General features: G+C 31.2%; 1 protein-coding gene across 5 annotated transcripts in view; it reads left to right on the forward strand.

Annotated features, from left to right (window-relative positions):
- The window catches only part of LOC113393854 (zinc finger protein rotund-like), a 167470-nt gene that overhangs the window by 37980 nt on the left and 115661 nt on the right, over nt 1–13829 (forward strand). For 4 of the 5 annotated variants that reach the window (XM_026630943.2, XM_026630945.2, XM_026630946.2 and 1 more), the window contains exon 2: nt 10934–11033. In XM_026630943.2, the coding sequence (XP_026486728.1) occupies nt 10934–11033 (100 nt within the window). The remainder of the gene's footprint in view (nt 1–10933; nt 11034–13829) is intronic. The other variant, XM_026630944.2, reaches the window with a different exon arrangement.

The raw sequence follows: 13829 nt of genomic DNA on the forward strand, positions 1-13829 counted from the left end.
CCCACTCGAACTGCCGATCAACTTCAACTAATCTATCTAAGTGTGTCTTTCTTTCATATTAAATAAAATGCAGGAACAATAGAATATTAACACAAGCCTACATTACATACATTAGCAGCCTGTAAATTTCCCACTGCTGGGCTAAGGCCTCCTCTCCCTTTGAGGAGAAGCTTTTGGAGCATATTCCACCACGCTGCTCCAATGCGGGTTGATGAAATACACATGTGGCAGAATTTCTTTGAAATTAGGCACATGCAGGTTTCCTCACGATGTTTTCCTTCAACATCAAGCACGATATGAATTATAAACACAAATTAAGCACATGAAAATTCAGTGGTGCTTGCCTGGGAACCCGAAATTATCGGTTAAGATGCACGCGTTATAACCACTGGGCCATCTCGGCTATTTGCCGTTAAAACACATGCCTATTAGAATATTATTGTATTATATAGATATAGTAGGTACTATTAGTCAACCTCGGCTACCATCATGGTTAAGGGATTGGTCTTCAGGTGCTAGGCTTAAAAGGAAACCTATGTCCGTTCTTTAGGTCCAAGCTTCATATTGACTTGTACGTGAAAAACAACAGACAGGCAGAGCTACTTTTGTATTTATAATATTAGTATATATTTTTATATAAACGTATTATAATGGATAAGCCATTATTTTTCTCAACTGAATATAAGATTCTGAGGAATATTTTTATCTTACGTAAGATTTCATATAAGAAAATTATTTTTCTCTAACAAGACGCTGTTATCCGTATTACTCGTTTAAACTCGAATAAATATAAGATCTTAAAAAATACTAACTTCACATTTATTTAGACATGAAAATATTATACGTTAAATTCGGTATGCTAAGAATAAACATATTATTTAATTCTAATATAAAAACTCTTTTGTATATGACCTTTATGTGCTAACATATTACACTATTTAACTTACAAGCCAAAAAAAAAAGCAATATTAGTGCACTGATTAATATAAACATTAACCTTTAATACGTTCAAATTCCAATCAATACTATTGTTATGAAAATGTTTTCAATTTAAATATCACTACGATTCCAAATACACAGCCGAATTCAAATATCACTCAAATGAGTACTACTTCTACAACAATAATCTGCTTTACATTTCGGTCGTGTTATCTATGAAAACCTCTCTCAATTCCGAGTCTATTAATAAAGAAACAAGATAAATTATATAATCAACGCGTTTTTTTTTTACTCGCAGTCTTGTTAAGACTTCAAGTACACGATATGAGAATGGAAAGATTTATAAAGGGAAATTAAATAAGTATAGTTCCTCAGGCCAGGGATTGCTGAATCTTTTAATAGTTAAGTTACACGAATAATAACACGATGGCAAATGGACCACCTGATCATATGAGACCACTATAAATATTGTTATTGTAAGTAATATTAAAGACTAATCCATCGATAGTCTACCAATCACTGGCTCACTCACCCTTCAAGCCATAACACATGTATATGTAGTGTTGTTTGGGGTATAATAAGTGATTTTACCTACCGGCGAAATTTCATAAAGCCCTACCACCAAGTAAAGTAAATTAGCTTATTTACTTGATGGTAATACTTTTATAAATGAGTTAAAATTTAAACTTAAAGAATGTTATACGCTTCATACTAATTTTTCTCTTCGTATCTCCTCATATATATTTCTGTCTCTTTCTGTTGATCTGTGTATTTATGAAACCTGGACAAAATTCGTCTGTTTTCGTAGCAGTCTTAATAGATTACTGCCTACTCAAAGATAAATACAGTGAAATTATTTTAAGATTATTTTAGACAACGTGGCTTTATTTTAATTGGTTGTGATGTAACGTAGAATAATGAATAATTAAAATAATGAATTATATTGCCAAGCCTAATTAAATCATATCTAGCTTAACTGGCAACACTTCGGAATACTTCTGAAAAGGTTGTTTAAATTAATTAAAACATAATACTATTAAATCTATATTTATAATTACTATTGTAACATTTTAATAACCTATATAGAACAAAATAGGCTCTAAAACAGATTACAGCATTTTAGTCACCTTTTTTTCAAAGCGACTCATAATTACACATAAACACACACGTAAACTCATTATTATAACGAAGTTTATTAATTATTTTACACATTACGTAATACCACACATAAATAAGGATTTTAAATAATGCAACACAAAGACAGTTACTGCGTCGCGTTGACACAGCAGAATTCATTTTTTAGGTCGGCTTTACTGTTTGGCAGGGGAATAGCTTTGACACGTCGATTAGTCGGTCTGTGTGTCGTAACTTGTCTCTTCTTCAAAATGTATATATATGTTTGACGATAAAAAATTCAAGAATGACGTAAGGTTTATATATTTAATGCTTGTCTTTATTCGTTTTATAAATTATATTCTTCATTCGAATATTCCCTGGACGATATTAAATCGGATGTTTTTTATATTATTTATTAACTTTGTTTATGATTTCAATTAATATTGAATATTAAATCTTCGCTATGGCGCTGAGATGGTCCAGTGACTTAAACACGTATATCCGAAAGGATAATTGCGATTTAAAATCGAGTAGCAACTGAATTTGTGTTTACAATTCATCTCGTTTTGAAGGAAAACATGAGGAACGTATGTCGAATGTCTGACTCATGTGTATCCACTAACCCGGAAAACAGTAGCGCGGTCGAATAAGCTCTAAGCCTTCTCCCTAAAAATAAATAATAATACATAACAATACCGCCTTTTTTTGTTACACAAATTTAAATAAATTTTGAAATATACGTTTACTTGAGTACAATATATTTAATGTAACACAGTTACCAATTCTTTTATACTAATAGTTATGTAAGCGTATCGTCTCGTATCCTCTTATATAAAAGTGCTGACAAATTTCATTCTTCATTATAACGTTTATCAACACACTGCTAGATGATCAATAAATAAACCATCTGTATGTACACGTACTACGATCTGTAGGTATCAATTACGTCATCCACTATCAATCATGTAAAATAATTATGTATTAATAATGGATTCTCGCTGTATTATTTATATATAGATTAAATAGGCTATAACTTTTATACAGAGATAGAAATACGGGCGCCTCTATCCATAAATATGGCACTAGATATTTCTAGTATATACCGATTTTGATCACTGCAGTCATAACATTTTTATGCTATGTGTTTGATAGCAAATGGGTACCACTGCCCAAAGATATAGCAACCTTAAGGAATATTAATCATTGATCTTATCACCAATATTACGTACGTTGGGAACTAAGATGCTACGGCTGTTGTACCTGTAGTTAAGCAGAGTCACATTTCAAACTGAGACAGAACTATACAAAGTATTGCTGTTTGAAGGTAGATCTGAGTGGATGCAACCTACCCAGATGGGCTTGCACTAAGCTTGACCATTAAGAGAAATAGAGTCAAGTACTGATATTATTGTCCTTCCACTGGCCTTTCCACTGTCAGCGTCCAGCACGGGACAGTTAGTTAACCCCCAAACTCCAAGTTGACACTGAGAGTTTAGTGACAGAAAAACTTAAAACCTATGTACTGCTTTTGAGTTTGAATTGGGATCTACCTTACGACCTAGCCAATAGACCAAGATAAACTACAAGTATAAGACGTTCCTTCTAACGCGAATGTACTACAATGGTATCTGAGATATTTTAATTACACTAACTCATCTTTCCTACCCAGTAAGAATGACTGGAAGATAAGCTTTAGTATTTAACTTCTCTTGTTAACAATATTTGGATCGTATCTAACTGCATTTTAAATCAGTTTCACTTAATACATTGACCCGATATTTTGTACACAGTGTCGACATTTTAATCTTGTGTGTATTTACGTTAGAATGGCTTAAAAATGTAGTTAACTTTATATATATATATGAATTATATTATAAACATTGTATTTCAAGTATTGTATTGTAATTCCATTTCAAATAAATCGACTATTTACTAGTACAATAATATACCTTTCATGCATTCAAATGTTCAATCAAATCATTTAAATAAATAAAATAGATACTTCATTTAAGTACTTCCATAAAAGCACTTTTGAATCGTCTTACATTTTTGTATAAATGTAAAGCTACCACCAATTCACAAAGTAGATTCTATCTAAAAGAACCGGTAAGAAACTCAGTTGTTACTATTTTAGGTACTTTATTTAAGTACTTCCAGCTCAGTTGATACTATTTTCCAACATTTTAATTACATAAAGTAAACCAATAAAGTACAATAGAATTTTAATATATCTTGCCTGTAAATCAACAAATACTAAGGTCCACGCTTTTTTATCATTTATACAAACCTACAATATTAAGTATAAATATATAATAACGGAATTACTAATGTTAGAGTTACTAATGGTATCTAGTATTAACCAGTTTAGCTTATCTTGAATTCATTTCCATAAAGTAAGTTTTCGGTAAATTCTAAAAGTAAACTTACGACCTTTTTCTATAAATATTGTAACCTGATTAAATAGAAGGCTAATTCAAGCTCTTGGAATTTATCGTATTCTGCTCATTGATTTTTCTATATCTAATATTATAAATACGGAAGTAACACCGTCTGTCTGTTACATTTCACAGCCAAAGCACTGAACTAAATTTGATGAAAATTCAAGCTTGAATTTCAGGGAAGACTGCTTAGACATAAACTGCTTTATACATAACGTTTGATTAGCAACACCTAAAAAACGAGCCAAGCCGCGGACAACGACTAGTTGATAAATAAAATTGAAATAAACTTAATACCCCACTCGTAAATCAAGAAAAAATCTTACTATATTTTTAATATATATATACACTTATATTTTTATTCACAATAGTTTATTTTATATCCATATAAACTTTCACCCCCCTTTAATTTAGGGGATGAATTATTTCTTATTGCTTAAGTTCCATATAGAAACCCTATACCAAATATAATTCTGCTAGAACCGTTGGTTTAAGCAGTACGTTGTATGTCAGTCATAAAATTTTGCTAAGTATATTTCTCTCTCTCTATCCTCTCGATTTGACATTCGACAGAAAGAGACACGGCGTTGTTTCACTAATTAACATTAGACATCATTTGAAGCGATCTATCATAGCCAAAGTACTATTATCAGTACATATACAATTTACCTTAAATTCAACCGCCAAACAGCAATACTAATTAAATTAAAGCCTGTGTATCTACAGGCACATTGAACCTTACTCCTTTGTTGATCCGTGAAGCACGGTTAATGTATCATAACCTATCAGTGGTGACCAAGTGGTTACATCAAGTTGCTTATTTGCCAGGCTGCCTGCCGATATGAAATATAATATTAGTAAACGATCTCCGTGGCCGAGCAGTGTGTACACCGGTTTTCATGGGTACGCCACTCCGAGGTCCCAGGTTCGATTCCCGGCCTAGTAGATGTAAAAATAGTTCATTAGTTTTTTATGTTGTCTTGGGTCTGGGTGTTTGTGGTACCATCGTTACTTCTGGTTTTCCATAACACAAGTGCTTTAGCTACTTACATTGGGATCAGAGTGATGTATGTGATGTTTTCCAATATTTATTTATTTATTATTTATTTATAAAAAGCAACTTAGAACGCTATTAATTAAATGAAACAAATTTCCGAGTTATTTTAGCTAACTACATTTAACGCTTTTAAATAACTGATAGAGTTTAAGTTTCGAGTATATTCAACTTTATAACTTGTAAAATCAGTCAGCACAATATTAAGTTAAGATTGTAATCTCTTGGATTAACGAATGGCTCAGTTGAAATAATGCGTAGGTCTTAACCGATGTTTGTGAGTTCAAATCCGGGTTGGGGTGTGTATGTTTAACTTGTGTTTTATATAGAGCTCGGTGGTGAAGCGTGATAAAGTCACTTAAGTGAGGCATCTCGTGTCTGTACTATATATGTATGTGTATATATTTTAAAATATAAAAATCAATAAACCCACAAACATGAGTTGCAATGTTATATTGTTTTACTTAAAATATAATTTATAAAGGTTTTTATATTAGATTCAGATGAAAGTACATTTCTCCATCAGACGTATTACTCTTTACTTCAATAATAAAAAACCTTTAAAAAATAAAGAAAAACCATAAAAGCCGTCTTGCGATGCGTTATCATTTTTATATGTTCAACCCCCCCCCCCTCTCAACCCTTTTAAGTCTCCCACCCCCCCAGATGCAAGCTCACTCACACATGGCAAAACATCTATAAATGGGTTAAAGAAAAATGTGTCTACCTGAAAACGTACGATGCATGCATTTTTTTATTCGTCTTACATTTTCTTTTCCATCCGCGATTCTCATATCGCCGATATAAAACTGAAAAATACATTAAAATCCTGTAAACGAAAAACAGCTCTATTACTTCGATATAACGCACGAAACAGAACGGCAATGCGCAAAAAAACAGAGCACCCATACACGAAAATTTCACTCGCGTACACACAAAACCGCGCCGTTTAGAAAAAAAATAAAGCGCACACATATAAATCGCATGCAGTTCGAAAGGGATGCACTCAGAGTCATAAAATACACACACTAGCTTAAAACTCACCAACACAGACACACCACGACCCGAGTCTGGATACACAGACACGTATGATACGATCCGAAACTCCACACACGCGCGCGATCCAAGAAAACCTTCAATGTGTTGTGGAAATGCTTTTCCTTGCAGCAACCTCTCGGGAAGAGTTTCATAGCGAATACCTCGCGGTAAAGACATCTAGACGTTCTCTAAAAAAATTCAGAATTAAAAATAATTTTAAATCAAAATAGTGGTCCGATTGAAGGCCGCTTAAAAAATTGTCGCTTTGAAATAGTCAAGTAATCGATCGGTCATACCGTTCGGTATTCAAAACTTCACCCGTTTCGCGGCGTAAAAAAACGCGTTCGAAAATTGAATATAAAAAAAATATGTTTTCATTAAAAGAAATCGGTGATAGCGATTCGCGCCAAAAGAAGCCCAGTGATTGACCGTGAACACAGTATTAAATCATAATTGAAAGTTTTGATTGCATTGTTAGCGATGGTTCAAGGGACACGTGTCTCGATTAGTGATGTAAATGTGTACGTTAATGAGTGTGTAGGTGTGTGCGTCGGTGTAGCCGTCTCTGTAAGATTGCTGGCGATAATCGACCTTTTGCGTGTTGTTCTTTTTTTAATTTTCGCGGTATTTGAATATGACATGCATTTTCGTTTTAATTATTAATTTGAGTTTAAAATTTACTCCTTTTGTCAATCATTATACTTCTGTCGTATCTTATTTAGATAAGACATTTTGTGTTTGAAAATAATATTTTAATTATTAATTACGAAATTATTGTTTTTTAACTTACTGATTAAATAATGCACGGTCTAAATATAATCGTATTGGCGTCTTGTTGAATTATTTGTTTTTCTTAAACTAAGCTATTTAATTTCATATTCAAATTTCCACATTCTCTTTGTCTTCAAAATTTCGATATAAGAAATTGTCGTATTAAACTCACGATAGAACTAAATTCTAAATAATTCGAATAAGAAAAAAAACTACTTAAAATCATTTTATTATTATACTAATATGACGTATTAATAATCTAATTAAATTATTTATTTGTTTTACTTTTACCATTAAATTAAAGCTCAAAATATAATCAATTCTACTTTTTAACGACGTCATGAAATAAACTGTGCATTATGTGTTTTTCATTTGTAAAAGCATTTTTAATTTATTTGTGAAAACGTTAAGCCCCTTATCAACGCGGGGCCTGAAAGCTGTTTATTTGAAACAAACCATCCCCGTTTTATAGGTCTTTTTTTTAACATATAAATCGTTACCGTTTTAAAACACCTTCGTAAGTGGACAGCATTATTATATAATACTACGTACTGAAGTTGGTATGTTATTAATTATTTTGGGAAGGAAGTATGCGGTGGCTCTTCGCCTAATTTTTTTCTTAGTTAATTTCGTAAAAAGAAAAATTTGTAGCTCTTATTATTGAATCACTGGCACAATTTTTATTTATTTTTAATTATTCATCAAACTTAAGTCAATATGTAAATATTTGGTTTGTAGCACTTTATTATTATTTTTTATATATAATCTATTAACTGTCGGTGAACATACTTACTTTTTTTTTTAAATAATCTTATTGATAATTTTAATTGGTCTAACTAAAAACATATCTTCTTATTAAATTAAATTATAAAAAGGTATTGAATTTATTATTATCAATAATAATTTCAAACCGAAGCTTCTAGAAGGAAAGCTTAGCATTCATCGATACATAACAATAAAATTCTTTAGAAGATTCCAATCGGGTATATTACAAAACTATATCAAATATAATAGATCTTATTGCTATTGTAATACAGTTCAATTTACCGCTACAATAATATCGTAGATAAAGACAGTTTTAAAGGCGCCATTGGTTTAAAGAACTTTATCCTTAAGAGAACATAATACGAGCGTAATATTCTGGCCAGTAATATTAGTTTTGATAATAATTTTATACGGAAATGATAATCTTTTAAGGCCTTACAACCATCTATTTATGTATATCTGTAATCATCGATATTTCACACGCACACACACACACAACAATTATATTTATACTTATTTTGATATTTGGATGTATAATATCGTTATGACGTTTCTTGTCTTTTTTATGAGTCTGTCGCGGCAAAATCGATCGTCTTCTAAAAACGTAATAAATTGCCGTAATGTCGCATATACATTCACTGTGGTAAAATTGATTGAGACTTAGTTGAGTCATGATTCAAGCTACAGTATAGTTTATACTGGTGGTATAGGTGGTACTCATGATATTAATTGTAATAAATCAAATCATAAGTTTAATAATAAATAATATATAACTTTAATCTGTGTCAAATTAGTACAGATTATTAAGTCATTAAGTCATTGTCAAATAGAATTATAAAAATTTTTTTTTTTTTTTTAATATCTGACATGACTTTTTTGTCGTTTCTTATCTGGGCAACTGTCAAAAATATTCTATAGATTAAAATTAAATAGTACGATCATGACTACCATAGAGGATATACATAACTGTATATTTTTTAATGGTCTCTATCGGTTATTTTGCGAGGTGTATTCTTATAAGTCTTAGCTATATCAGGTCGTATAAGATAAAAAATATGAGAGTCACAAAAATATTTCAAGTCCGACCTAGATACGAGAATGTCGTGGCAACCAATCGATTTTAATTTTACTGCTTTTATTTTAAGACTTCCTCATATAACTTTTGTATGAAACAACATTTCAGTATAATAAAAGACGTCGAAAATGTTTTAGATTCTTCGATAAAGTTTAACATTCTTGGGAATACATCCAAGTCATTGTATTACGTATTCAAATGTGAGATGCAATGTTCAAAATTTTATTTGAATAACTGAAAAGATTATTAAATCGAATATAAATGAATATAAAACACATATTTCCGAATGTTTATTTGATGTAAATGAAATTCTTGTTTAACATAATACTGATACTAAAAACATGTTTATAAATGCTTGAAAAAAACTTTTTAAAATTATAGCTAAAAATAAACTAACAAATTTAAATTTGGAATCATAAAACGGGTGAAGTTAAGTTTAAGATATGCTAAAATTGTTTAAAGTAAGTTCAATTACATCAAAACTAGTTTCAACTTTTACAGTTACGGTCCAGCCACCTCCTAACCCAACGATAGTTCCTAAAAATACCTAAATAACTTTAATTATGGAGAAATATTTATTTTTATTTTAAATATAAATAGACACTAGAGTAAATTGTGATTAGATTAATATATTTGTAAATAAAGTGACGAATAGTGCCAATAATATGTCGGTAACACTTTCCAATTCGAATGTATTTATGAAGAAACAAATGAATTTTCCAATGAAGCGAGAATTTGATGAATTCAATTCAGATGATAATAAGGATCAAAATGAAACGTTCAGCGATGCTAATTCAGAAGCGAGCGACGTTGAAAACAACCCTAATGATGAGGGATCGGGCACAGCCTTAGATTATACAGAAAACGCTCTATCCCTGCACCCAATGGCAGATTTTATAAAGAAGGAATTCTTACCTGAATTCGATTTTTCGAATCCGTTTAGAAATCAAAATCTCGCTTTCAAAGATGGCTTTCAAAACACGAGATCTCCTTTCCTCCTGCCGACGCAACTTTATAAAAGTTTTTTGGCTACACTTGGCAAGAGGAGACGAAATGTTGCTGATTGTTATTCGCTTTATTCGAGAAATATGCTTTTCTCGAACGGTTTCGGTTTGGAAACGTCGGATGACGAGAACAACGCAGATAGAACCACTAATTCGCCTGATGAGGTAAAATTAATGTCCATAATTAAGAAGATTTTGCTATTATTATTACATCAAAATTAATTGTAGTATGAGTTTTATGATTCAGAACTTCTAATAAGTTGAAAATTGTCTTTAAATATTTATTGTGAGTGTAAAAGAAAAAGGATCTCTATATAAGAAAAATGGCTCACCAAAGGGTCACTCATGGATATTAGCATTAATTCCAAGTTATTCTATTTTCAATTAAGCAAAAGTATGCTGATAAATAGCAATATCTGTCTACACATAAATCATCTTCTGAATTCAGTATATTATGTAATGTATTAATATAAATAAGTTAAATTGTTATTTCTGATATTTTAAAATAAGCTTTTTCTTATTTCACATTTTCTTATTTAACTTTAATAGGAAAAATGTATCCTTTTAAATATTTTAGTCTCAGTAAAGTCTTTAAGAAATTGAATTACTGTCAAATGCAATACATAGGATATCTGATAGATTTGTCATGAATAACGTAAGGATCTTCTAGATTGTTCTTCCAGGCGGATTCTTGTCTTGAAATTGCCAAAACTCATACTGAGTTTTGTTCCAGAAGGCGGGTGCGTCATCAGCGTTCGTTTGGAGCGGAGGGGGGGTGACAGGGGGAGGGGGGCAGGAGCAAGCGGTCGCGCAGCCCGCCGCCGTGCCTACTGGTAAGACATTTCATATTCTTAAGAATATTCTTCAAAAGAATCTCCTGGTGCAATTTGTGTGCATCAGGGTGGTACGAATACACAAGTAACCCAGTTTCTCAATTTTAGAAATCTAGGAGTTAATTTTGAAGGGTCTTATTTTCTTAATATCTAGAGGATCATAAGTCACTTTAAAAGAATCTTATAAAATAGCTTTGTGACCATACCATACATTTAATGCACAAAAAAATGAATAATTATATCTATAACTCACTCCCTCACAAGTCACTCTTTAACTCAAATATAAGTAGTCAACAATTATTTACCAAAAAATGGGACGAATAACTATACAATTTAAAATTAGTAATTCGTATTTTGGTCCAATGAGATGAAACTGTTCAGATCGTCCACTGCACTTCGTACTGCTATAAAAATTGTTGAATTCTTAAAAGCACTTTTTGAATAATTATAATCTAAATGTACCTACTTAATTATTTTTATGTTATTTTAATTGAAAAACATATTAAATATTTTATTTTATGAATTGACCTAAGTATATAATTATTAGATGTGGTACTTTTCCTTTATTCTAATAAATTGTTCATTTAGAAATTGCATTAAATTATTATAAAATACTATTTTTTGATGCTTATAATAAATAAGCAGAATATTCACTTACCACGAGATCTCCGAAACTATAGATCCGATAAACTTAAAAATTAGCATACACGCTCACTAAGAAATAATTTTTGGAAATTTAAACTTTAAGCAGTGGAAATAGGTACGAATTTTACTCGTACGTAGTCGTGACGCACAATGTATAAATCAATGTTCTGAATGTCTAAATAATCAAAGCTTAGCTTAAACTACAAGACATAGACATCCTTACTGATAAAATTTGTTATAAATGAGTGAATGTTAAGCTATTATTTATCATTGATTCATCTCGCTCTGCCATCGTTGATTTAACGTTCGAAAGAAGAAGAAAGCACTGTTTAGCCAATCACCCCCTTAACGGCATTTAAAGTTCAACGCAAGAGAGATTTCAAATTTAGAAAATACCCACGTGTCATAGTTTGATTTAACATGTTTCAGCAAATCATCCTTTTGTTGTGATAATTTCATTGTTCTTAACTAAAGATGAAAACTTAAGAACTTACTGAAACTTAAGATGACTACGATAAGGACTTTGATCGATTTCAGCAATAACAGTCATTCTCACTACACATTCGACAAGCGTAGCCTACGTGACATATTATGGTAAACACCATTGTGTATGCAAAGACAAATTCACTGTTCTTACTTTAATACTCTGAAAGGGCGCCAAACACGACTGGAAAGAGTTCAGTCAAGTGTAAATTCTGCCAACTTCCAGATTCCAGGTTGCTACTCAGTTTCTCTATAGAATAACCCAATATCCTTTAATCGACCAGACCTAGGGTTTAAACTCAGAACCTTGAGATCTGCAGCTTTAATAGCTTGACACTCTTAATAGACGAAGCAAGATAGGCAAATATTGTTTTATAAGGTTTTGGTAACAAACATGTCACACGGTAAACAAACTTATGTTTATCTTTTTCCGTTGTTAAAACTATAAAAATCATTTTTCCAATAACTAGGATTATTCCAAATATTAGATGAATAATTATAATATTAATGAATTCTCTGAATGTCATTTAATCTGTACGGTCAAACAATATGTGTGCTTAATTATGCGGTTCTACATTTTATTTACGGAATCGATTGAAGCAATCTGATATCAGAATCAGCCTCATGTTTAATCAAGAGTATACAAACACGAAGCAATTATTACAGTAAGAATGCTTAAACATCCCACTACTAGGGGAAGTCCTTTTTTTTTAAAATGATTTTTGAAGCATCGTTAATGTACAAGCTGGTACAACAATTTCATCCTACACATTCATTTTCCTTGCTCGTGAAGACTCGTTGAAGGTTGTACAGGTTAAAATCAACCATCAGTGTTTAAAACCCAGATGTCTTATCCATCTTGATTTGTGACATTGAAAATATATCATGATTACAACTAAAAGCTATGTATGTATTATATTTGCTTTTTAAGTTTACAATTGTGACTGACGTACCTGTGTAGGACAAATGTCCCAAAATTAAATTTAAAAAAAAAGTTTACAATTAAAATTAAAAAATAATTTATTATTTTCTGATTAGCTAGAAGAACCGTCAAGAAACCGAAATGACATAGACGGCCTTACTGATAAAATTTGTTATGAATGGTTAAGTTTAAGAGTCACAAGTAACCCATCTCTCTCTATCATCACTGATTTGATATTCGAAGAAAGAAGACAGCATTCACATTTTTCCGACAGTTAAATTACTGGATTTTCATTCTAATTCAATTATCATTTATCCTGAATGGAAATTAACGAATGCTAATTCCACTTTTTTATTTTACTAAAATATTAAAATTTTAAATTGAGAACAGAACGGTTACTATTATTATTAGTATGAGAGACAATGTAAACATCTTAATACAAGCGGTCAATTGACTAGAAAGTGTCAATCTAAAATAAAGATCTCGTTTTTAAATCCGCCCCGTTCCACTCAGTCTAACAAGTGTTAAATTCGTGTTTACATTTCATCCCGTGCTCAGCGGTGAAAGAAAACATTGTGAGAAAACCTGCTAACTTCGGGCGAAATTCTCAAATATTTTTATGTGTCAATTCGAAGTGGAATTACGTGAATAGAGCTTTAAATCTTCTCGACAGGAACGTTTCCCAGCAGTGGGACGTTAGTGAGTTATTGGGATTTTACTTTTAAATTTCTCTAATAAAGTTTGGT

The sequence above is a fragment of the Vanessa tameamea genome, chromosome 26 (assembly GCF_037043105.1).
Source record: "Vanessa tameamea isolate UH-Manoa-2023 chromosome 26, ilVanTame1 primary haplotype, whole genome shotgun sequence".
In the NCBI taxonomy this organism is placed as follows: Eukaryota; Metazoa; Arthropoda; class Insecta; order Lepidoptera; family Nymphalidae; genus Vanessa; species Vanessa tameamea.